Source organism: Chrysoperla carnea, chromosome 2 (assembly GCF_905475395.1).
Source record: "Chrysoperla carnea chromosome 2, inChrCarn1.1, whole genome shotgun sequence".
Lineage (NCBI taxonomy): Eukaryota > Metazoa > Arthropoda > Insecta > Neuroptera > Chrysopidae > Chrysoperla > Chrysoperla carnea.
The window spans coordinates 77,010,506-77,037,799 of record NC_058338.1 but is presented as its reverse complement, the minus strand read 5'-3'; the positions used below and the strand labels follow the sequence as shown (position 1 = coordinate 77,037,799).

General features: G+C 28.8%; 1 protein-coding gene across 1 annotated transcript; it reads left to right on the top strand.

Annotated features, from left to right (window-relative positions):
• Window positions 1-2,913: 2,913 nt before the first annotated feature.
• LOC123292933 (neprilysin-1-like) lies at window positions 2,914-26,896 on the top strand. The gene is made up of 13 exons (XM_044873646.1): window positions 2,914-3,292; window positions 8,714-8,933; window positions 15,025-15,126; window positions 15,612-15,838; window positions 16,217-16,348; window positions 16,764-16,844; window positions 17,947-18,071; window positions 21,468-21,837; window positions 23,223-23,314; window positions 24,271-24,326; window positions 24,398-24,666; window positions 26,401-26,621; window positions 26,787-26,896. Exons 2-13 carry the CDS (start codon window positions 8,714-8,716, stop codon window positions 26,884-26,886), a joined length of 1,995 nt encoding a protein of 664 aa, XP_044729581.1. The 5' UTR covers window positions 2,914-3,292; the 3' UTR covers window positions 26,887-26,896.
• Window positions 26,897-27,294: the final 398 nt, after the last annotated feature.

Genomic DNA, 27,294 nt, shown 5'->3' with positions numbered 1-27,294 from the left:
GTTCCATTCAATTTATTTAATTTTTTCAATCATAAGAACCTAAATCTTTTATCTTTGATAAGAACCCTCTTCTGACAATAATTAACACAACCAAAAAGAATTAGCGAAATTTTTCCATCCGTTCTCGAATTCCTGGCTAGTGTGACCAGAGAAAGCTACTTATGATGCAATGAGGTAAGTGTTTTTTTTTCTTTTTAAACTAAACTGTTCTTCTTTGAATTTATAAACGTCTATAGTACTAATGGAAGCATAAAAATTTAAAAATTTTTCAATTTAATTGCAGTCTTTGTAACTAGCAGGTATGTATTAGTCCTTGAATGTACATTTGCTAACGTTTTATTAAAACTAAAAAAAACCATTGCGTCAAGCAAGAGCAAAAATAGCTCTACAATAGAGGTAGGTAGTTCTAGTAATTTAAAATTTGGGTGGAAGCAGTGAGAATAATATGTACGAAATTGAAGAATAATATGCTAAAATAAAGCGCAATTAAAATAAATTAAAAACGTTTCTTTTATCAGATAAAAATTACAATATAAGTTTTAAATGTTTAAATTTCTTCTCACTTGGTGTCAAAAACTGCGTGAGAGAAGACTACTTGAGAACGCTTATCGACCAATCGAGCTTATTTTTACGTAAATAACTAATTTTTGCTGTTCTCAAATAAATCTCAACTTTATTCGCCAATAATTATTTTTTACTGTATTTTAATTTATGTTTTTCAAGATAAAATCTGTAATTTACTCTGACATTAAGACAAAAGAGTTTTTTTTTTTTTTAAACTTTCTAAAAAGCATTAGAAAACATGAAAAAGATTCTTTGATAAAAATAAGAAAATTTAAATAAATTATCCAGTGCACGCAATTTCATTCCCCTAACCTATAAAATTACTACAATTTTCATCAAAAAATATCATGTCACAGCATGAAACCGGGTTTAATAAAATGAAATTTTCATGTTTAAATAAAATTAAAAAAATTATTGATTTCAAATCATATATTTTAAATAAATTGCAATGTAAATATTGTTTATGACAATTATATATCTATATAATGTAAAATTGTATTATATAAAAATGGTGTACTTTATATGTATACAAATATAATTATGCTTGTATATTTATATATTTATATATATATAGAAAACATAAACTAATTTGCATAAATATATTTAAATAAATTAGACGAAACTAATACATAATTATTTAACATGTGACTAATACTACTTTAAACTGTTGTAAAGTATATAATGTATACATAACCATGTATATAACACTAAACATAAAATATTGATTTAAATTAATATAATACAAGCATAAAATAAATATATAGCGTGTTTCATTGAAAATATGCTGTCAATATTTGTAAACAAATAGAAGATTTTGAGTTAAGGAATATGAAAAAATGAGCATTTTAAATAATTTATTTTATTATACCAATATTAGAAAATCTATTATAAATATTATGTTTTAACTTTCTATAACAAAAATTAAGAAAATAATATTTTAGACCAAGTTAATGATATTTTAATTATAGGATAAAGGTCTCATTAGTCATACATTGTGAAATGAAAATGTTGTGAAATTGAAACATGAAAAATATACGAGAATTTGGATCGAATCATTTCATCGTGTGTCACATTTTCAAACCGCTGCAGTTTGTTATGATTGTAAAAACTTAAAATAAGTAATGCTTTTATCTCAATTTCGGTTAGATTAGATTTGAGTTAATAGTATGTCTTGTATTAATCTTTATATTTTGCACGTTGACCATTTTAATTTATTATATCGCATTTGCTACAAAGAAACTTGTAACGGTATTAATTAAATCTAGGCATCTATTTCAACAAAAGCAAAATAGAAAACCTAGATAACATTACTGAAATTTACATCAAACAAATCAATTCTTTCAGGAATTCAGGAATTCAACTTATAATAAATTTCATCTAAATTGTAATGTTTTATATGTATGCACTCAATAAATAATTAAGTTCAAAATGAGTTATTATCAGCTCCAGATCTTTAATAACATTTAGTATAGTCCTAAACAACTTATATTTATTATGACATAACATACAAATTTCATTGTTATTATTTGAAATTATTACTGTTATCTTTAACTTCTGATAACTTACACAACTTAATTTTTTAAAATGATAAAAATTTTGACAAAAAATACAAATTGACAATTATAAAAATATTTCTACATTTTCTCAAAATTTATAATAAGCTGAATCGATAGACCTTTTAATCAATTTGCTTTTGTTTCGGAAAGTTGTCAAAAAACTATTCAATCTAAGAAAGTTATATATCTTTTTCAAGCAGCGCTTTTTGACAAGGATAGAAGATATGAGATATGTCTTTACTTGATTGAAAACAGTCCGAAACAAAAAGAATCATTTTTTAAATGAAAAGCCCTATTGAAAAAGTTTTAGTTTCCTTGGTAACCTAGGTGAAAACAGTCGGTTTTTGATGTCGGTTTTTTGCTCTCGTTTTGGTTTTACCGCCCAACCAACAAACAAATTAGAACGATAACGTTCGATAACGAACATAGTTCCAAAACCGCAATTCAGATGGCTTTGTATACTTCGGCAATCTCCGTAGCTTCCACCCGCATATTAGAAATTTTAGGTACATAAACACTCCGAAACATTGTGTTTTCAATGCCTTAGTTTCAACAAAATTTAAAATTTCAATAGTAAATTTATTAGCTACACTGGACCTTCTCTAGAGTACATTCAATTTTTTTCCAAAAAAAAAAAAAAAATCGTATTATTTGTATGGAAAACATTTTCCTGGTAATGTTTACATAACTCTCTGTATATATGTGTGAGTATATAGAGAGTGGTGGGGTGCAACGTGGGCTGCATAGAACGGCGCCAAACGTTTTTCAGTAACGATAATTTAGTGATGGAAGAAACAACAAACCGTTTAACAAAAACATCAACAATATTGCCTACGGTAACGACAGCTTCTACGTCGGGCGGAAGTGTGCAACCACCAAATAGTGAACAAACGACAACAAATGCCCGTATCAATGAACAACCGTCATCGAATTCGGCGATTGTTACAATCCCACCGGCGGATACAACAAATGACACGCGTGTGCTACACACATCTAGTGGGACATGGTTATGTTGTGTCCCATGTTATTGGTTAAATCATAATAATAGTGTACATAAAGCCTCATTAACAATAGCTACATTAGTTGTGACATCATTATTGGTAGCATCACCTGTTTTATTTCTTATCAGCAGTGTGCCAGGTGGTGAAGTTATAAGAGATTGTTTTCCTCAGGTAAATAAAGGTGTTGATAATCTATTGTTTTATCAGGAAGTCAAATGTCATAGTTCATCTATATAGGGTACACCTGCCTATAAATATATATTCATATTCCTGTGATTAAAAATCAGAAATATGGAGAAGTTTCCAGATTAATATTAAGGGATTTAAACCTTTTTATTTATTAATTTTTTTTTATGCACTATATTTTTATTTATATAAACTTTGATAAAATTGAATCCCATAAAAATAAACTGAAGAAGCAATTATTTAATAGTAAAATTTTACTTTTAAAATTTTCTTTCCTGAAGCTTCAGATATTTAGCTTTCTCCAAAAAAAAAAAAAATAAATAAATAAAAAATTAAAGTACAATTCATAATTTTTCACATTGTTTTCTTGGTGTTTCTGGCATGATGAGATTTTTCTGGTAGCAAATTTCGAAATAAAATAGTATAACGCTAAAAAAATTCGTACTATTATGATTTAAAAAAAAAAAACCATCCTAGTTTGAAAAGCGGGAAACGAAAAATTATTTTATCTTACAAGAAAATTTTTGAGATGAACGGATGCATTTTGGAAACAAACTTGTATCTATAAATTATGAAACAATTTATAATCAAAAAAAGTAAAATACATCTAACATCCCTTTTGCAAAAAAAATTTAATCGTTCGGACTCGATTTCTCCCCCTGGAAAAAACTTACAAAATATACGTATTTGTCTCCACTCCTATTTATACGGGGAAATTATGCGCAAATAGTTTAAATTTTTCAACAAAAAGAAAAACCTTATTTCGAATATTATTCGAGAAATTTTTGGTTTTTAAGGATGTACGAGCGCCAGGGAAATTTTGAATCAAAGGCATGTTTTGGTTTTTTATATGAAGTTGGACTAAGTTTTAATCAATTTCAGAAGTTTTAAGGTGTGTTTGCCCGATTATTGAAATAAATAAATGACTTCAAAAGTAGGCATATTTAATATTGGTCTTATGGGAAAACGGTAGATGGTAGATACGTTTTCATAGATTTCTTAAATACTAGTTGGTGGAAAATAAAAAAACTATTTAAGTTAAAACCTGATTAAATTTTTGAAAACAATAAAAAACCATTTTGCTCGACTAATTAAGGATGTATGAGTACGATAGTGGGGACAATAATTTTTAAAAATATATATTTTCAATTTTGATAAAGCATGTTATAATAAGACGAAAAGTAAAACTAAAACTTTTCGGTTTCTAGAGTAATTTTCAAAATATGGAAAATTGAAAATTTTGTTAATTATTTAGCTTTCGATATTTTGATTCCAATGCAGATATCGAAAAATTGTATTCTTACTTTTCGTCTACAATCATAAAGTTATAGCAAAATTAATCGTTAAAATTGAAAAAAGTTACAAATAATTTAAACCACCAGTCTAAACTTGCCTTGGTGCTCGTACTACTTAAATATTAAATTTTTCTTTTTTCCAAAAAAAAAAAAAAATTTTACAAATTTTATTTATTGTTAGCTTTAATATTTGTCTTTATAACATCCCAACCGTTCATACACATACATACATTTATTCATACATTGGAAAATTAGTTAGATATATTTTTCTCATCGTTCAGGATAAAAAAAATTATTTAATAAAATTGCTCGGAAAATAAATTGGCATTGAAATTTTGCAGATATAAAAAAACCTCCTTATAATCAATATAATTACTTAACGTAATCAATGCTTACAAATGAAAATTGGAATTATTCCAAGAAATTCAAGGTTTATAAATACTAAAAAAATGTCCATATTCTTTGCTAGCAGGACCGTTTTTAACGCAACTCGGGGAAATCTGGTTTTCATTCAATGATTTTAACATTTAATAACAATATTGCTTAATATGTATGATATACATAAATAAATAGTATCATTATTTAAAAATAAAGGCAACATTGTTACACTAACGAAACAAACATTGTGTGAAAAATTTAATCTATACATATAAAATGCTTTGTCCTGAATGACTCACTGACGAATCAACGTACTTACAATCGCTGATCGTAAAGACCTGAAACTTGGAGGATGTGTATGACTTACGTATTTGATAAGGAAAGATTTTCAGAAATTCTAACCGTAGGGTTTGAAAAACAGGGGCAAATCTACTTCAAATGCATAGACATTCTTTAACAATGGATGGAAGACATGTTTCGTATTTTTATTGAAACTCATCGCCTAACGGGATTTAAAAGGGGTAGAAAGAACTTTATCATTTTTGAAATGAGAAATGTAAAAATTGCTATATGATCTCATAGTTTGAGACAAAAATTAACTTCATCACTATTTTTAAGAACATTCATTCTTTAAGGGGGTCAATAAGGGAGGAAAGTTTGTATGAAACTCGGTCGTTTTGGTGGTGAAATGGAGATGATAATTTGTATGAAGAAAATTCGTCATATTTGAATTAACTACTAAACCGATTTTAAAAATGATTTCACCCATTGAAAGTTGTATTATCAGCGAGTATCATACTTTGATTATAATCTGATTTTCAAAAAATTAGGATTACTTTTAAAAATTAGGAAATACTTTGGCCAGTGACGCTGAATTCGGTTCTGTACACAACGAATACTTGAAAAACTTATAATACAATTGTCTTAATAAAGTTTTCAAAATAAATATTATTTCAATTCTGAAAAAACATACTAAAAGCCGTATATATAGTTATATAGTATGTATATCCCTACCCCTCATATTATAAATGTGAAAGTAAGCATTTTTGTTTGTTTGTTTGTTACGCTTTCATGCTAAAACTAGCGAATGGTTTTTAATGAAACTGTACAGCAATATAGCTTATATATCAGAATAACACATGAACTATAATTTTTAAAGATATATTAAAAAAATAATAAAAAATTAAATTTAATTTGACATTTACCATTTTTTAAATTTTTACAGAGTCTTTAATTTATGGTTCAAAATGATGATCGTAGACCTGAGCCATCTACAATCATCATTTTGAACCATAAACTAGACAAGAAGATCTATGATCATCATTTTGAATCATAAATTAAAGAGTAAAAATTTTAAATAGTTAATGTCAAAAAATCATGGCCAACTTTTCTGATATACTCAATGGATTATGACTATTTTACATCTAACAAAATTGAAGACTGTACATATCAAGAAAGGCTGGAGGCTATAAAGCGGTGGTTTTTACTTTTAAGCCCAGTGAAGTGGGCGGGTATCAAGCTAATATACATATATATTTGTACTATCGGCTATTCTTTGGTTTTTTTGTTTACGAATATTTGTTAAAAATTTTTTTGGGTTTTTTGACACACCTTACATATGACGATTGGATGCATATCTTTGAAACAATCTTTGAAACTATGCCTTGAATCATTTAATAAACACGGTTACAGATGATTTGGATCGCAATGTTTTATCAAAGTTAGAAACAAAATATATATCTCGATTTTTAACAAGTTTCTTTGAATACTTAAAAACAATCGCGAATTATATTCTTTAAAAATGTCCAATTTTCCTTTTGGTTGCCATTGTTGCATACAACATTGTATTGAGAAACCAGTAGTTACATGATTCTTGAGTGATTCAAAAAAATTTCTTGTTAGATACAAAAACGATAAAAAAAATTTAAATGCTGATGGTTTAGGAAAAAATTTACGAAAAGAAAATACTAAATTTGAGAACAAAAGAGAAGCTTTTCAAAAGTTAAACAAAAGGAAAGGAAATTGAATAACCTTTTTTTATGAAAGGAACTTATTATACTATCAAGTTGGCGCCAATGAAAATCCTTTATGCGCGCTCACTGTTGTAAAAGCATTGTAACCTCAAACCACAGATTATTAAAATTAGGTGGTTTATGACCTCAAACTAAACTTTGACCATGATATTCAATTCTTAATTGTTTTTTATTGTAGTTTTTCCATTTTTTTTATTTGTAGTTTAAGAGCCGACCGGAGTAATATTTTTGTTTCAAAGGCCTATGAAATAAAGAATTACGGACAAGACAAAATTTTAACTATCCCATGATTTTGATGAATATCTGTTTTTATTTCATCATATTTGAAGAGATTTTGGTTGTTTGACACTCTGAAAATTAGAAATATCGCTTGGCAAACTCTTTTTTGTGGAGTGTTGTATGCTATTTTTTGTCATATATGTATATTAAGTTTATGACGCGCCACACTCACCGAAGAACCTATATTGGACAAATTTTTGACTTGAAAGAAATTATTTCAAAAACTCTATGGATCAACACAACAATATCACTAAAAACGGTTGAATGCTTTAAACTTCAGACTGCAGCTTAAGTTCATTTGTCATTTTTTATTTAAGATTGAAAGTTTTTTGTAGTGTGCAAAGCTTTTCTCTTTTTTGTCTTGATTATCTTGTAAATTACAAAGTTAAAATGTTGTCATAAATAAATCAAAGAACACTTATAACTAAAGGAGATAGATAATTGAAGACTGTTGCAATGGCTCCTAAATATTTTAAGTACGTACCCATATATTTATTTATAAGGGTAGTTACGTGGCTCAGTTCATGCAGAGTTTTTTTACAAACTAGAAATATTCCCTTGTAGAAAGAAGGTCCCTTTATAACTTATTAAAATTCATTATGGTCCACGAATATAAAAATTGGAAGAACTAATATTTTAACCGCTATAAAAAATTCAAAGCGAAAGCTTCCAAGTAAAACTTTCACAATCATGTTTAATTTTTATCCCCATGTTGGTTAACAATATGAAAAAACGGAATTATATAGAGTGTTTTTCATTTACCTTGATTTTATCAAAGACACAAATCTTACGCAGACATTGAAAGACAAACTGAATTCGTTGTTTTTTATAATACGATCAACATTTTTGTTTGAAGTTTTTTTTGAAAACCGAATAGTTGGAACAAAAAATTAAATTTTCATACAATTTTTATAAAAGTGAGAAGTAAAAAAAAGCTCTGAATAATAAAATTAGTTCTTATCTTTTATAAGGATTTTTTGTAATCGAAAAGTGCCCTTATTCTGTAAAAGTCATTCGAGTTAGATTTTGTCCAAACCGTATGGTTTTCGTGAACATGTTTCGAACATCAAATGTAACTCTCTTAATCAGGAACATCTTTATTACTAAAATGTTTTTCTATCTCTTACCATTAATGAAGCATAGGAAGCTTTTCATTGAGCTTAAATGCCCACGTTGAATTGAATGTCAGCATAAGATGTGCACCCAAGAACGAACAAAACATTTTTTATCGATAAAATTTATTTTTCAAGTTTCGAGGTATGCCAACTTAAAAAGCATCCTGTTTAATACATGTGAATTATATAATAAACATAGATTATGAAAATTTGTTTGAGATGAATACGATAAAAATGTTTAAAGTTAGTTTAGTTAGTTTTTTATAAAATGTAAATACCGTTTCTTATTTTCATTACTTTTTCCAGATGCAAGAAAAATGCACGTACGATGTGGATGGTAAGAGTCATCCGGTTTGCGATGGGGGAGCATGTAAAGCATTGGCCGCTCAAATACTTTCGTCCATGGATATGCGAATATCTCCATGCCAAGATTTTTACAAATTCGCTTGTGGTAGTTCCTCAGCAATGCCAGATAATCGTTTCACTGTATATTCAATGCAAGCTAATGTCAATTTACAACTGCAAAGTGAGTGTAAAAATTATGTTTTTCAGTTATTTTTCAGGAGTTGTTTTTTTATTTTTTTTTATTTCTTCTTACTTTTTAATCCCCGAACCAAAAAAAAGATAGGATAAGTTTGACCGCTTTGGATTTTTTTTTTGTTTGGTTTGAAAAGTAATTTAATGGGGAGTGTTCTTAGCTATGTTTCAAGTGCAAGTTTAGGGTTCCGTATCCGGAAAAACTAAAACATAGTCGATGGTCCTCAAAATCGGTTCAGTTTGGAGAAGGCTCTAAGGAAAAATGTAATTTCTTTGTAAAGAGCGAGAACGAAGCAGATTTCCCTGAACGCTTACTTATGCCTAAAATATGAAGGTTCTTCGTATTTTTTATTTTTTATTTTAACATGGAAGTCTAAACGATTTTATTAGTGGTGCCTTTTGCAAAACTTTTTTTATTCCCTCAACTATTTTCAACTTTGCAACACTTATTTGGAATTTAATTTTACTGCTACATTATTCTAGTTTATGTTATTGCACTTTTGTTTTGTACTCGCTTCTATTTTATTAGTGATATTTTGTCGCGGTATGTAAGTAATACCCTGTATATTGTAATTTACTGTATTGAAGTACATTACAGAAAAAAATTTGTTACATAAGCCATTTTTATGCATGTAAACAGATGTATAGACATATAAAACTAAACACTAAACTACCCGACCCCCATAATCGTATTGTGAATGTAACAGTTGTTATTTTAATATTACATAAATCGGATGTCACATAAGCTATGAAACTCATTTTTCATATAAGCAATTTCTTCATTGAATTAATTAACCTTAATCATGAAAGCTCTTGAGAAGGTTAAGAACATTTTTTGTTTTAAAACGAATAGAAACCGGCAGAATTTGAATGCATAGAGACGGATATTTTGTTTGGCGTGTAATTTAAAAAAAGCTAAAGCCATTCTCTTCACGTATTGCTAAACTTTTTACTAGCTAACAAAAATCCTGAAGGTAGCATTTAGTAGACCATAGTAAAGATAGAAACAACTATGAAAATTTACAATTTTCCTAGAACTGCTACCAATGCATAGAAATGTTTGGAGATTTTTTTTTCATTTCGGTTTTCGATAAGCTATCAGTGAGGAAATTTCATCAAAATTGGATTCTTCCTTGAATATTTATCAAAGAATGACCTTACTTTAGATAATATTCAGAATCTCGTTTTTTTATATCCCGAAAAAAGGATTTCTCGAAGTGAGAAGAATTTTCTTTCTTAAACTATATTTTTGCATTTTTAGAGTTGAAGAATAAAATATTTTTGAAGCTAGAAGAAATTTTTTCGGTTTAGACAGATTTTGAGGCACTAAAAAGTAAAGAAGTAATTTATATAAGGCTATTGGTAAAAGTGAGACGCTTTTTTGTGTCAATTTATTTCTATGAATCAATTGAGTGTTTCAATTGACTCATAGGAATAATTATTTTCTAGATTTTAGTACAAAATAAGCTTGCCTTTTAAAAAGTATTTTTGATTTAAGTTTTAAATGTAAAACTAACAAGTGAAAACAAACAATTGACTGAGTTAATAGTTGAAATATCATGTATAGACAGTGTTGACTACTCTGCCACATTACACATACATACATGCCACACATGTATAACTGATATACCCATATAATACATACTATACAATTTGCGTAGAATTTGCGCTCTGACGGGTAATTAGTGAGTTTTACGAAAAAATGTTTCAAACAAAAGTTGCTTATTTTTTTATATGAAATATTTTTTTTTATATAAATTTTTGTTCTATCTAGAACGGTTAACAAGATAGGTCCTACGGACCCAGGACCCAATTGACCTATGTTGCTCATTTACAAACTTGACCTCAAATTTTACGTTCTCAGCATGCTATAAAAATTTCAAATTTCAACTCTTTTTTCGTTTTTGAGTTATCGTGATGACAGACAGACGACAGACAGACAACCGAAAATGGACTAATTAGGTGATTTTATAAACAACTATACCAAAATTTTGTTCCTAGCATCAATATTATTAAGCGTTGCAAACTTGGGACTAAACTTAGTATACTTTGGTATATTTCATGATACATGGTATAAAAGGAGTGTATAAATTATGATAGAATGAATGGAAAAATTAGGTCATGTTTACCATTATAAACGCATTGTCATCCGATTTACATGTGTTATAATTATTCTTCCCAGCAGAGCCTATCATTTGATGGGATTGCCTAAAAATTGCTAGTCATATCATGGAAGTTGGACATTCATATCATGGGAGTGCATTAAAATAACTAGTTCTAAATTCAGGAAATTAGGAACCATAATTTCAACTCAATACAGTTGCATTCCAAACAAACATATGTATATATACATACAAAATTGGAAGTTAAATTACAATAATAAAATAATAATTAGTTAAATACAATAGTAAAGCTTCTTTAGAAGATTATGTGACGTTTCGTTACATATGTGACGTTCTGTATATATAACAATACATATCAACAAAGTGTCATCCCTTATTTGCATAACTAACATGCATTCAACAAATAAAATAGAAACATTTACAGCTTTCAATTTACAAAGTGGGTAGTAAACATTTATAGATACTGTTAAGGGATTGCAGAAATCTCTAAACTCATTGTTTTAAATTTTTAAAGAAGTATTTTTATCTGTATTTTGTATGCCTAGAAAGTAAAAAAGCTACACAAATCTACTATTTATTTCTTTGAATAATTGATGATTCAGTCAAACATTTCCCAATTACCATTTAGTCAAGGTATAAAAAATTTTGCTGAATAAAATACGTGATAAAATGAGCCATATCGAAAGCAAGTTACCTAGAATATTTGCAAATGTTTTTCCTATTTTCTTCAAAATCGTTTTGAACACGAAGATATGTGTACAAAATTGTTTGTTTCACTAAGCTAAAACAAAAAGAAAATACTACTGTTCCTAAAAAATAAGGGGGCATTGTATTTATTTTGAAAATTCTTTTTTTATTATTCAAAGTAATGACCCCTCCCCCCGATGCAATGTACTTATGCCAACGGATTTTAAAATCTTCGAAACTGAGCAGCCAGAAGTCGCGCGGCGCCAGATCAGGTAAATACGGTGGTTGCGGAACGATATGGGTTGACTTTTTGACGAAATGAGTGCGGTCTGGGGTGGTGCATTATCGTGGTGTAAAAACCATGAATTGTCTTTTCACAATTCCGGCCTTTTTAGACGAATAGCGTTACGCAAATGACACACAACGTTCAAATAATATTTCTTGTTGACTGTTTGGCCGGGCGGAAGGAATTCATAATGCACAACAAACGCGCGCAGTTTAAATTCAAATGTCACCTTACTTTTTGGACAAAGTATTATGTTGGTAATTAAACTGGCCATATATTTTTTCTATAATCTCTTTAGAAAAACCATTTTAACCTGAAAATATATCTCAAAGAGAGATTCAACTTCTTTGTCAGTTCATAATGAAAAAATATTTTGTAATTTTCTGAAATGACTTTAGATGAAAATTATTTTTTTAATTTGTCGTACCAAGACTCTTTTTATAATTTACTAGCGGCCCCGACGGACGTTGTCCCGTAAAAACGTATCTCCAATTCATGAATACCTATACTACGTTTAGCCTGTCCGCTAAACCCATCCCGCTAAACCCCAATTTAACTCCTATTTATTGGAGTGGCCTGACCTTCGACCTTTTGCCTGACCATTGATAGTAGAGCTCGCTGCGCTCGCATATGGCTCTAATAAATGCCTATTGACGCTCGCTGCGCTCGCATATGGCTCTAATAAATGCCTATTGACAATACCTGAATACTATTAAAAATACATAGTACACATAGTATACATAATGTGATATGATTTATATGCGCTCCCACCATTTAATGAAATTTCATTTTTTTGGTACGGAGCCCTCAAAAACAGTTGTACTGGACCAAATTGTAAATCTAAACCATTCTCGAATCTCCACGAACACACACAAAAAATTTCATCAAAATCGGTCCAGCCGTCTGGGAGGAGTTCAATTACATACACACGCACACAAGAAATATATATATTAAGATTATCTAGAAATTGGCGAGCAACAATTATAATAGATCGTCAGTACGTCATTACGGTAAGTCAAACGAAAAGAGATATCAAGCTGAAATATTTATGGCGTGCTCAGGACATAAAAAGTTCCTAAATTAATGACATAGGTCATCAACATAGGTCAATAACATAGGTCAATAGGGTCTTGAGCGCGTATGAGAAAACCCTGTAAGCCGTTAGAGATAGAACAAAACTCTAGATATTAGAAATGTTTTTTATAAAAAATAAACAACTTTTGTTTGAAACTTTTTTTCGTAAACATCTATGTTAACCCTCTTTTATCCACAACTTCAAAACTATAAAAGATAGATAGTTGAAAATCAACTAGTGGTTTTGTGAAACATTCTTGAAAAACAAAAAATCTGTGGCAACTAATAGTTTTTGAAGAAAAATTAAAAAAATGATTTTTGTTTTTAAATTGAAACTATTAATAGCCGATGAACAAAAAAGAGATGTTGTATTTCATAATATTCATATTTATTATTATTAAATTTATATAAAAACCATAAACAGAATTGATAATGCCAAGTCTAAATGATTGATACGGCATAGATACAGTAGAAATATAAGTATAACAAACACAATGCTATTTAATTACCGCCCACTTCTATATAATGTATTTTATTTTTTATTCTATTCTTTTATTTTATTTTAATATTTTATTTTGATGACGTCACAAAAACCACGATCCATTGATTTGTATAAATGTATTATAACCCATTTAGTATTATTGAATATTTTATGTATTTAAAAGAGATATTCGTAGTATCAGATATTATTTACAAATGTGTATGTTTAATATTAAAAATGTCACAGTAGAGGAATGTGGGGCTATTTGAAGAAGCTGTGATTTTGACGGATGTAGCTCACAGTTTTAATAATTTTAAATTAAAATAAAACAATGACAAGCCATGGGTAGGGTCTGGGTGCGACTTTTAAGAATAACTTCCCGGCATAATAAAAAGTTATGAAAAATATTAAAAAATAATAATAACTCGACCGACTCGACCAAATGTTTTGAAATTCTTTTCGAATCATATTGCCATTAATAGGCTTCAATCGACTCCTCAAAGAAATCGATATCATTTTAATTTCAATGAAAATGGCTTTATTGGAAAGATGATTTGATGACATTAATACTTGAGTTCACAAACTTTTTTCAGCAATTTAAGTCGAATTTCACCAATTAATCGCCGAATGATATTTTCCAAGTGTTCAACCGCCTCGGACTTATCGGCGTGGGCGTGGGCAAGGAATCATTTAAAAACACCCTTTGCAAGATACCAAAGTTATCATCCAAGAAGAGTGATTTTCCAATAAATCCAATAAAAGTGGTTTATTTTTCTATAAAGACCATTTTTCTTCAAATTGAATGAAGAAACGCGCAAAAAGCTAGACTTTTTATTTCAATTTTTCTGTCTAAACTATTTGATTGACAAAAAAATGTTTCAAACAACAAATGTTTATGTATTTATAAAGAATAACTTTCTAATTTAAAGGGTTCATCCTTCAATATAGTGGACTAAGCAAAGTAACTTTATTTACAAAATCTAAATCTAAAATTATTTTATTTAAAAAAATCTAAATTTTATTTCTTCAAAATCCTGGTTCATTAATGTTTGTCAGCTATGAATCAGAGTAGGTTTTACGTGAACCTCAAAACTTAGATCGAATATGATACCGGTGATAAGATGTGCGCCTTGGAAACTATCATTTTTCGTGTGAAGCATTTTCCTCGATTAAATTTATTTATCGATCTTGAAGCATATGCCAACTTAAAAAGTGCAGCCCGTATATATACAAACAGTTTATCACAATTATTTAAATTTTTTTGGAGTAAATATATCCTCAAACCCTTGTTTGTTATTTTGATTAATACTTTTAAAAATATAATGTTGGAATTATTCCAGAACGCCTACATCTTCGTGAAAATAATGCCCACTTACTTGTATACTATTATAAGTTTTATTTTATTAATATTTATAGATTTTTTTTTCAGGTTTATTATCAAGAAATACTTCTGGTTACGCCTTCGAAAAATTAGGTCTATTTTATAATAGTTGTATTACTACTAATGAAAAATCAACATCACACCAAAAATGTAAGGTTCTTTAAGCTTTAATTTTTCCATTTAGTAGTTCCGTTTGTTGACGGTAATTAACTATAGATAAGATTTATTTATGATTTCCGTGGTATTTAAATAAATTTATTTAGCTGAAAATTCATTTAAATACCACGGAAATCATAAACAAATCTTATCTATTTATGATTCATAAATAGGGGCTGACGGACCAGTCCTGTTCTAACACCTAACTGACTTACAATCATTATTGTTATTTATATGCAACATACAATCTGTATAACAATTTTCCGCTTTAGTAAATTCATTTTAGTACCACGTAAAACTTAACCGTTTCGATAGCATATATCTGACTACTGTTATGCCGTTCACTTGACTGACCGCAGTATGTGTGTGTACCTAAGTACTATAACTCACCCTCAAATGATCAGCTTTATTAAATTCAACGAATTATTTTTGGCCTGGCTCTTAATCCACTAGGTTAATTGGTCATAATTTTATTGTAGTATATACAATATTGGATGAGCTTGGCGGCTATTTACCACCAAGTACTGTGGGACCATCAGATTTAACACCATTATTAACAAGATTGTATGAAGTAAATGGGACACCATTGCTAGATATATATTTAGATTACGATCAAAATGATCGATTAAGTTCGTCAATTTATATCGATGTACCCGAATCAACGATATTTTCATCATCTGTGTTATATCCACATTTATTTCGATATGTAAGTACAAATCAATATCTCATTTATTCGTAGGATACTTCAGAAAACTATCGTATGGATACACAAGTACCGAAAAAATTAATTTGGAGGCCAAACGATTCATATATTGAAAACAGATTTCAAAAGAAACTTATGGTTGATCAAAATTATCTAAAAGATGGTTAGTCATAATTTAGAAAAACATAACCCTTGAAATTTACCGAAAGTTCCCGTAGGTGAATCAAGTATCAAAAATAATATTTTTTTTGTTCATTCATACTCAATTATGTGTACAATATTTTTGGACGAAATATCTATAATATTTTCTAAAAAATTAATATTGATTACCTAATGATGATTATGAAATCACTAGAAACTTTTGAACTGTTATTATTTTAGAATAGATCACCCGAAAATCGATTGGTACAAATAAAAAGTTTACTTGACGGATTTCTTCCAAAGAAAATGACGGACCAACAACGAACATCCGAGTATCATAATATACTTTCATTTATTGCATCGTTAGATAAGGTAAGCTCGTTTTTTTTCTACCTAGCTGCCTCTGGCGCAAATCCATATAAAACCATTTCACGATATTCATGTGCTGCTTAAGTTTTTCTTCCACCAAAGCCTACGTAAGTGGAGCCTTCCCGTTAACACACGTGGGAATTTTTTTAAATTTTAATACAATTTTACAAATAGCGAATAGAATATTTATTTATTTATTTATTTTTTTTTTTTGGAATTTCTGACGTGAAGGGAATTTTGCAACAGATGTAAAATCCATCTGTGTCTCACACTCAAGAAATTGTATCTAATGTCCGTTATTTGTTATTCTGAAAAAAACGATATCAGTTTTAACCAGTTTCAATGGTTATCTAATCAACAAAATAAATTGTAATTTTTTATAATTAATTGTAATTGTATTGAATATTAATTTCAACAGTTGCAAGATCAAAGAAAATCGATTCATTGGGATTCCACGCAGCAATTTAATTTATCAAGATTACAAAGTGATTATACGTTTGTAAGTAATTAGACATCATAATATTTATTTTACTAAATTAGTTCAAAATTTTGACTCTTTTTCTATCCTTTCAATATTGTATTTCTTACGTGACACAAAACATTAAACAAATTCTTAAGATTTAGAAAGGAAAGATTTGATTGAAATAGATGTAAATTGAAATGTTCTCTATTATTTCTTTTTGATAATGTTTTTAAATATTTAGGTTTACTAATTTAGATAATTTGTATCCATATTTATTATCTAATAGATCGAATTTTAGCAGAAAAGGGGACATATAATTTTTGGGAACTTTCGGCTCTCTTATGGAGCTTTCCTCAGACATATTCAATAACCAAAACAGACACAGATACAAAAGTTACAAATTATAAACATTATATGTAAACACCTGGTTGACCGAGATTCACTCGGTATTTTATCACTAATATAAGAACCATTTAAATGTCTCCACACAAATACTAATTTGAATGTCCCGATAATGTATTTTATATTGTCGCCAATAGATGAAAGGAAGAGTCATATTTTACAGTCCATGTTTCAGTTTTTCTTGAAAACACGCATAAAAGGACGTTTTCGTAAATTAATAAAACCCCTGCATATTAATTTTCATGAAAATCGTTGGAGCCGTTTCCAAAATTGCTGATATATAGATATAGTTTATACAAGAATTGCTCGTTTAAATATATAAGAATATATAAGATAAAATAATTTATCTGTTTGTCTTGATTAATGTAGATCCCGGATGACGGCTCAATAGAGAGCCGAAACGATGCTTAATTGACGATTAATGGTTTTGAATAAACATTCTATGTCTGCTTTTCTGCTTTATTTCAATTTCTTTAAGCTTACGTTTTGATATTATCATTTTAAAGTATTTAAACTTTAGTTAGTTTTCTAAAGTTTTAGTTAGAGTAATCAATTTAAGTGTTTTATCTAACTGAATAGAAATAAATAAATTTAAAGATGAAAGTTTGATTCTATATGTATATTAATAGAGAAATTTCAATAAAATTTTCAATTATTTAAGGGAAAAAAAAATGACAATATATTATCGATTTATCAAAAGCAGTTTTATGCGATTATAAGCAGAATTTATTTTCAGATACGGTGGGAACAATTATTTGAAGATGTTCTTTCTATAAATATAACAAATATCGATGTACTATATGTTGTTTTCCCAAGCTATCTAACAAAACTGGAGGATTTGATGGCCCGTTTTCAAAAACGGTATTAATCAATTCGTTAACCATAAATAAAGTACCGTCGTTATATCCCCATTTGTTTTTGTATTTAACGCAAGTTCTCCTCACTTTATTGTCATAATCTAAGAGTAAAGTTATTTTACAATTTTCACATACATGCATTATTCGAGGCAGATTATTTTAAAATAATAAATAAATTTGGGTGAATATTAATGGTCTTAAACTATGGCAATAAAGTAATATGGGACGATATTTTTATAATACATTTGGACGCATACAAAAAAATTATTTTATCGCTTCAAAGTACAATGTCGCATGATTTTTTATTGTAGATTTTTTGCTTAACCTGCTTAAAATCATCCATTTTGATAAAAAGTATGAATTATGTTCTTCTTTAATTAGAATTATTTAATCGATTTAAAATAAGATGTTGAAAAAATTCGTACAGTTATAATGTTAAATAAAAATGTGTGTTTTCACTCGACCAACTTTCATTTACTCTTACCAAATTTGTTACGTATCAAATCATCTGATGGCAATTATTTTAACTCGCAAACCATTTAACCCGTGGCACATATCTCGCGATAAATCACCCGCCTTCCAAATCGTGTTATGCACGCCCGTGGTGTCTCGACCTCATTAGGGGCACGGTCAACCCGTGGATTAGCATGTGGATGAAATCACAGGGATAAACAAACTTGAATCTCATTAGAGGTATTGCTTACCTGCCGAACATCTCTGAATATTAATCATAGGCTTAACACAAAGGCAAAAAATCACGTAAGCCCGTGTTAGCTCGACTGCATTGGAGGCATGGAAAACCTGTGGGTCCGAGAGTGAACAGAATCGCAGGGCAAAAGCAAAAGGTTGAAAGTCTCCAGGCCAGCGCTAACTCGACCTTATTAAAGCCCGTCGATCAGAGAGTTAACGGAATCACGAGAGTTTAACTATTGATTGTATTGTCGATGGATAAATTGTCGTGGATGATTTGGTTTGCGGGTGCATTTGTCCCGGGAGAGCATATGTAACACCTACCAAAAGAACACGTTATCACATTCAATTATAGCTTTACGATTTTTTTTCTCATACATTCCAAAGTCTCTCAATTTTAATTCGACTAATTTCTATGTCTTAAGTGAACCTGATTTAAACTTTTTTTAAGAGTATATCAAATCGATAAATGTTGTTATTCACCAATTATACAATAACAAAGTAAATAATTTTCTTTCAATTTTAGCATGAGCACTGGAAATTTCAATATTTTATATCAAATTATTTTATTCCAAGTTTGATTTTTTAGTGCTTGATTAGAAAATCACGAATAATTTTTTAGTAATTATAATTTTTTTATTAAATAATTTATCGAAGAGTATGCTTGAGTATCATTTGTAAAAAAACCACACATACTATGTCATGGCGTAAACAAATTCTGTTTTTTGGAATTCTTTCGGGGGTTTTATATTAAAACAACGAAAGTGCTTTTTATGCGAAAGTTGTATCAAACTATATGATGTCTCACTCAAGTAACGCATCAATTAATCGTCTCCAGACTGATGTCACGATTCCTAGAAATGCGCATGTATTGGGTCCATCCCATTCACGTCTCCCTAGTTGTGGGTTATGCTGATCCAGTAGTGGTTGGAATAGTAGTGAGGGATGAGGTAGTAGTGAGGGCTTACTTCCGGACTATTACGAAGTAAATATTTAATGTATTTTTACATCCAATTCCATGGTTTACTAAGAGTCGAATAGGAAAAATTAGCTTCTCTAAGTCACTCAGTTTACTTCTACTTATATGAAGACATAATTCAAAAAATACACAAAATTATTTCGTTCGTTACTAAGCAAAGCATTATCTTCTTACTTCAAATTTTTAAAAGATCGAAATTTGAGCGAATAGGGGAAAGTGTATGTGTTTTTAAGCCCATTTTTTAAAATATCAATAGAAATTGCCTCTCTTTACAGCACTATTATTCCTCAATACTTTTTTTTAACGATAACTTAAATATTCAACAATTGTCGATGAAAACGTGTGAACTATATGATTTTTTCCCTCATTACCTAGAATACCTCCCACTGGTTGTATTAGAAGGTGTTCTCTTTGCGATTGAAACATTGAAAATTTTTCAATTTTCTCTTGTAGGAAACCTTTACTCTAGCTCCGAGTAGCAGCTTCAACTGGTTTTTATTGTAACGGATTGTTATTACGTTTACCTAAATATTGTAGCCTATAACTATAGAAAAAGTAATTATTGTAATGCTCAAAGATAAAGCACGTTGCGCTATCCGAAGTACATCACTGTGCGACTTTTCATAGATTACTTTTTCAACATTTTACGTCATGTCTAAAGCTGAAATATGTCATAACATATGTAATAAGAAGAAGTAATGACTCAGGTGGAATTGATTTGATCCAATACAATATACTTAAAATAAAAAAAATTTGTAGTTTGAAACACTAAATTTGTTATTTTCTCTCTTTACTTATCTAAATGCGATTATTAATTTTAAAATGTCTTTGAAATTTTAAATGGTCATGTTTAAACACCGGGGGCTTCTTTTCAATATATTTTTGGAACTATGACCGCTACTTCTTTTATAGTGTATTATCTCGAAATATTAATAATATTCTTCATACGGTCGTGGTCTTGTGCTTAAGATTCATATCTATAGATTAAGTATAGCAAAAAGAACATAGTTCCTACCGGGTGTCCCACGTCACCTTTCGCTCTTTTGTTTTACCTAATGATTATTTAGCAACAATATTTTTGTAAGAATAATTGTAGTACAGTAAAAGATGTCACAAAAATCGGGTAATGAAGGGAAATGAAAAACACCGCTCGTATTTTGCTAAAACATCACGAAATGTGTTTCTAAGATGTCAAATATCATTAGTAACGCATGCGTTGATGGTGCAAATGTTTCTATTTGTTAATAAACAATAAATTTTTAATTCAATGAAACTATCAATGTTAAAGTTCACTTAAAAAATTAGTAAGTAGGCAAATTGTATGACGTAAATGTTATGTGTTTGTTAAATAACCGAAAACTATTATACATGTATAACGTATACGTTAATCAAGTTGCCTATTTATTAATTTTGTAAGTCAACTTAAACAATAATCATTCCATTGAATTAACAATTTATTGTTTGTTAACATTTGCGCCACTAACTCATTCGTTAGTCATTATATTTGACACCTTTGAAACACATTCCATGAGGTTGAAGCAAAATATACCCGGTTTCTTTCATTTAACTTTATTTGTAACATCTTTAACTGTACTATTGTGGATGTAACTGGCAAAAATGGTCCGTGGTCATGAGACCTGTATATAGTAGTAAATTGCTATTAAATGCAGCTTCTGGTTATACACGATTTTTTGTAAACAAGATTCATATTTTTGACTTAAATTGTTTCAGAATCATACATAATGCAATATTAATGATGTATGCACGTGATGTCCTACAAAATTTGGTAAACGCATCGAAATATTATCAACAACATTTACCAGCATTTTGTGTACAATTAACAACACAATTATATAATGAAGCAATCGGTGCATTATATATTAATCAATATCCAATGTTTTATATACGACAATTAACATATAAAGTGAGCGGTTTATTTAATCGTTTAAAAGTTACATTGGCAAATCGTATGAAATTATTAACTTGGATGGATGATACAACCAGAAAATTAGCATTACAGAAATTATCATTGTTACGTGAACAATATTTAATATGGCCTACATTATTTAATTTAACGTATATTTCTGATACAATGAAAAATGTAAGTATAATTAAAAGACTAGATAACTAGAAATATAAATTCATTTTTAAAATGATAGACTGGGACAACCTAAAATGATTTAAATTTTTTTTAAATTAAGGATGTAGGAGCACCGAGGCAATTTTAAAAAAATGTTTAATTTTTTTTTTTAAATAAATTGTTGGACTAATTCTAAACCAATTCTGAAAATTTTAAGGGGGTTGCCCGATTATTTAAATAAATAAATGACTTCAAAAGTAGGCATATTTAACGTTGGTTTATGTTTATGGTGGTATGTTTCCATAGATTTCTACAAAACTAGTGGAAATTAAAGAAAAACTTTATAAATTAACGTTAAAACTATAATAAATATTGAAAACAAAAGTAGCCCGTTGTGCCCGATTAATTTAGGATGTATGAGCACGGTAGTGGAGACACAATTTCAAAAAATATTCGGTATCTGGAGTAATTTTCAAAATATCGATTTTGTTTAATCTTAGCCTTCGATATTTCCAAAAACAAGGCAGGTATCGAAAAATTATATTCTTATTTTTAGAATTTTCTCGATATTTCTAAGGGGTACCAACCCTTTTGGGTTGGTATTGTTTGTTTCTGATAGTCACGAAAATTTTATTCTTTGAAAGTCATTTTGAACCAAATATTACAAAAATCGCATCCATTTGAATGTCCGACTTATGAATTTCAAAATCGCAACAAAAGTATTTGTTTCTGATAGTCATGAAAATTTTATACATTGAAAATCATTTTGAACCAAATATTACAAAAATCGCATCCATTTGAATGTCCGAATTATGAATTTCAAAATCGCAACAAAAGTATTTGTTTCTGATAGTCATAAAAATTTTATACATTGAAAGTCATTTTGAACCAAATATTACAAAAATCGCATCCATTTGAATGTCCGACTTATGAATTTCAAAATATCACGACATCCAATTTTTCTGGGTCCGAGTTTCGTTTCTATAGGACTGATATCTTGAAAGCTATAAATCGGAGTGCATTTTATCCAACCGCATCGTTTTCACCGTATCAAAATTAGCTAAAATACAAGTTTTAAACAAAATAAGAGACAAAATAGATTTTTCGTATTTTCGATTTTTTTTAGGGGAAAAAAATGTACCTCTTTGGACAAATGCCAAAAAACGAAATATATAATTTGTTTCTGATAGTCGTCAAAATAAACTTGTAGGTAGTTTCTAAAGAAATATTGAATTAGTAAAGCAAGATACAATACCTGTCCTTTATTTTTTTGAATTGATTGGGTCGATCGGACGATAATCAACTATAAATGTAACATAAAAATCAATTATAAATATCAAAGTGATATACAAAATTCGAAAATTTTAGGAAAATCTGTTTTTTATGTTTAAAATATTTCGTTTCAGATTCAAATTGATCCAGAAAATTTTTTTGAAAATGCTATCGAAGGATTCCGACAATTACATAAAATTAGAAGCAAAAATAGAAGTGATAAACTGTACGTGTAAAGAAAATATTGGTACAAAACCACATAATATTACTTTGAAAAGAGTTAAATTTTAGCCTTAAAATTTGCAACGTGAAACGACAAACAGTTTTTGCGCCAGATGCTATATACCCTTTTTATTAGCGCTGGGAGCTTCTCAAATCTCTGGGAAATTTAAAAATATGATTTATCTCTCGATTTATATACTACCAATATCCAAAAGGTCGTATGAACTTTCGAATGGTCTTAACAGATTTGTTGCTAAATAATTTTTAAAATTTTTGTATGTTATTTTTGTTATATAAAACAGTATGCAAGGGGCTTAAAAAAGGTATTTTATGTTTTTTTCGAATGATATGAGAAAAATTATATTGCGACGATTATTTCAGAAGCTTGTATGGTAATTTCTTGTACCTAGTTGTTTTTATGAAAAATAAACAAGCTTTCCAGTGATTTTAGCAAATTTGTTGTAAAATAATTTTTGAAAATTTTGGTACGCTTCGAAACTTCATATAAAATTTCGGGATAACATTTCTCACCCTTTCAACCCTCCGTACAAAGCGGCAAGGGTTGATAAAAATTTTTGAACAATAGATTCCAAAACTAGAATTTACAAGTTTTCAAGCAACCTACTTTATAGCTCCAAAGTCGATGATTTATCATATACTAATACAACTAGGTAGCAAAAAGAGCTGAAAATAACCTTAGGTTACCAGGTAAGGTAGTTTTCGTTAAGCATTTCGTTAAGAACCATAAGATACGATTCCAATTAAATCAAATCTCAAATAAAACAAAAAAAAATCATAATCAAATCTAATCATTGTTTCGGAGATTAACAAACGGACAGTCATAACAACCTTTGTGTTTTATTTGGGGCCCTAGGCTCATAATTTTGCTTTCAAAGTGGTATTCATGGGTTTTTCTTGTTATCTGAATAATATTATTATTTGTAATATTTAAATTTTTAGGCAAACACGAACATATGTAGTTAACGTTGCTTATAAACCACAAGAAAATATTGTTTGTAAGTATTAAATGGCGTCATCTTTCAGACAAAATTATAATATTAATAAAAATTTATAATTTTTTTTTTAGTAATTCCCATTGCATTGTTAACACAAGCATATCTGCGTGACGATGTACCAGAATATGTTGCACATGCATCAATTGGATCAATATTTATGCATTCAATTTTACATGGTTTCGATTTGTATGGTATTAATTTCGATGGAAACGGTACAAAAACATCATGGTTTTCACAAGAATCTCGGTTGGGATTAGAAGCACGTATCGATTGTTTTGCTAGGCAATATGCTAAATATTTTTTGAAAAATAAGAATTCGAAAAGTGATGAGTTTCATCAGGTATGTATGAGTCTAAGGCAACATTTGAATGAGTGTTCCCAACTTAAAATATATCTAGAAGGTAGATAGGATTTAAAAAGTTGGTAGTTTCCATCCAATCTACTTTGAAAAGTTAGTAGATTTACCTTATATTTTTTTAAGTTATTTAGCAGTGTTGCCCATTAAAAACCTGTCTAGGTGGTAGATATGGTTTAAAAAGTAGGTAGTTTTTCAGGAAATCCTGCTTAAAAGTTGGTAGATCTTAACTTTATTTTTTTCTTCGTAATCCACTGTAATGACCTTTTGCCAGTTTTGATCGCTCTGTACCAAAAATAGATTCTTCATCTCATATTTAACAATTTAAAATATTTCTTCGCTAAGTGTTTAATCAATGAAAGAACAATAAAATCTTCGTTATAAAGAAAGAAACATAATATTATGAGGCATAGTTATAAGCATTTTCACAGAATTATATTCAAATTTTTAATTTTTTATAAACTGAAAAAGTTGGTGGATTTTCTTGCGAGGAAGTAGGTTTGAAAAAGATACCTAAAATTGGTAGTTCTACCTTAAAGTTGGTAGCTTTGGAAACACTGATTTGAATAGGGTATTATCGTTAGTCAAAAATAAATTATGAAATTTGAAAAAAGTTAAAATTTATGTAAAAATATACTTAAATATTCTGATTTCAAGTCATAAAAGCACATTTTTCTTTTATAATTTTAAAATTAAAAATCGTAATTTTTAAACTGTATATTACGTGACCTAAAACGCGGACAAGCCCTGTTGTGATGTCATATCGGTATGAACCATAGACCATCATGTAGTTCAGTGTAGACAGCTGGGTATAATATATCCATAGATAATAAGTATTTATATTTATTATAATCAGTTGTCTATGAATATATCTGTCAAACTTATTTGTGTTATTTAGTATAATGATACCGATATTACGTCATCAAATTGGATGCTCGCGTTTTTGACAGTTGAAAAAAGGTTTAAAATTTAATTTAAGTTTTTGGGAAGAAAGCGTGTGTATTTTTCCGAAATAAATTTTAGGTGGCTTTTTATTAGCAAAGTCAACATTTTGAAGTAGTTTTTCAAAAATAGTAGAATACCCCATTCGGTTGGACCATGGAAAAATGTCTTAGGGTTAATGTCCTTTTTCACCTTATAAACAAGTTTTAATTTTTTATTTATCCCTTGTTTTTAACTAATTTTTCCAAAGGTACACCTACCTACACCTAGAGAACTAATTTTTTTAACAGCAAATTCATATATAAATGAAAAAATAGTTCGTCTAAAGTATATTTAAATAAATTTAAAAAAAAAATTAACAATGCCAGTTTTTTTTTATTAATAATTAATTTAAAAAAAGGTATATTTTTGAATAAAAAACGGTGGTGCCGTATTTACATCCGTTGAGGCTGTGAACCAATCGGAATCATACTAAATTAACATTTTTTAGTTTGTTATTATGGAATAGTATTAATAGTATTATAATAGTATTATGTTATAGTACATTACGTTATAATATAGTGAAAGCAGTTGAGAAACAAACCATTTATCATTCTGCATGTTATTTTATCATTTCTCCGTGCGGTGGCGTTGCTCAAAACGATGTATCGACGTCATTGACGTTTGAATTTATAGTTTAGAATACTTTACATGAAAAAACTATTAAAAACATCCAAGTTCTCTATTCGCTGATTTTGTTTGAAATAAATATTTTCTCAAAAATAATGTTTTCTGTAGTTTGATTGGAATACAACACGAAATGAAAATATGGCTGATGTTGGTGGTTTACAAACGGCCTATCAAACATGGCGAATTTTTCAACAAGACGTTTCGGATAAAAGGGGAACACAAACGTTGTATGGTATTCCATTGTTACCGAAACAATTGTTTTTTGTAATTGCTGCTCAAATGAATTGTATTTATCAACCGTCTGAGGTTAAATTATCATCGTTAGAGAGGTAATCAAAATAATCCATATTACTCTATTTTCACAGATTTGTTTTATCTAGCCTGTTTCAATTTGGATCCAAATGTACTTGTTTGTTTGACTTTCGATTTTTGGAATTAATTTTACCACTCAATTTGTTGTCATATGAAAATTTTGATTATTTTTAAATTTCTAGAGTAACTGGTATAATGATGAACTCACCAAGTTTTTCAGAAGCATTTGATTGTCCATTAGGCTCACAAATGAATCCACCAAAAAAATGTTCAACTTGGTAATAAAATTCAATTCGACAAAGTTCTAAAATATTTTAAGAAAAAAAAAAGTTATATTTTTTTATAAATACCAAAGAAACAAAAAATTGTTAAAATTTTGAAAAACTGTTTATAAAAAACGATATTTATAATGAAAAAAAAAAAAAAAAAAAAAATAGGCACAAGACAATTATAATTTTTCGGCTTAATTATATTCGGTGCTAATGTAAAAATAGTAGGTAACTTATTTTTATTGGAAAATTAATTTTCTTTGACCACATGTATACCTACTAAATATTACTTGAATATTTAAGTTACTCAAAGCTTTATCAGCGTACATATAAAATAAATAACGAAAGTTACCTTTGGGGTCATTCAAGAATTACGTAGGCTGGCTTATGGGGTGGGGTTGAATTTTTCTTATATTTGCTG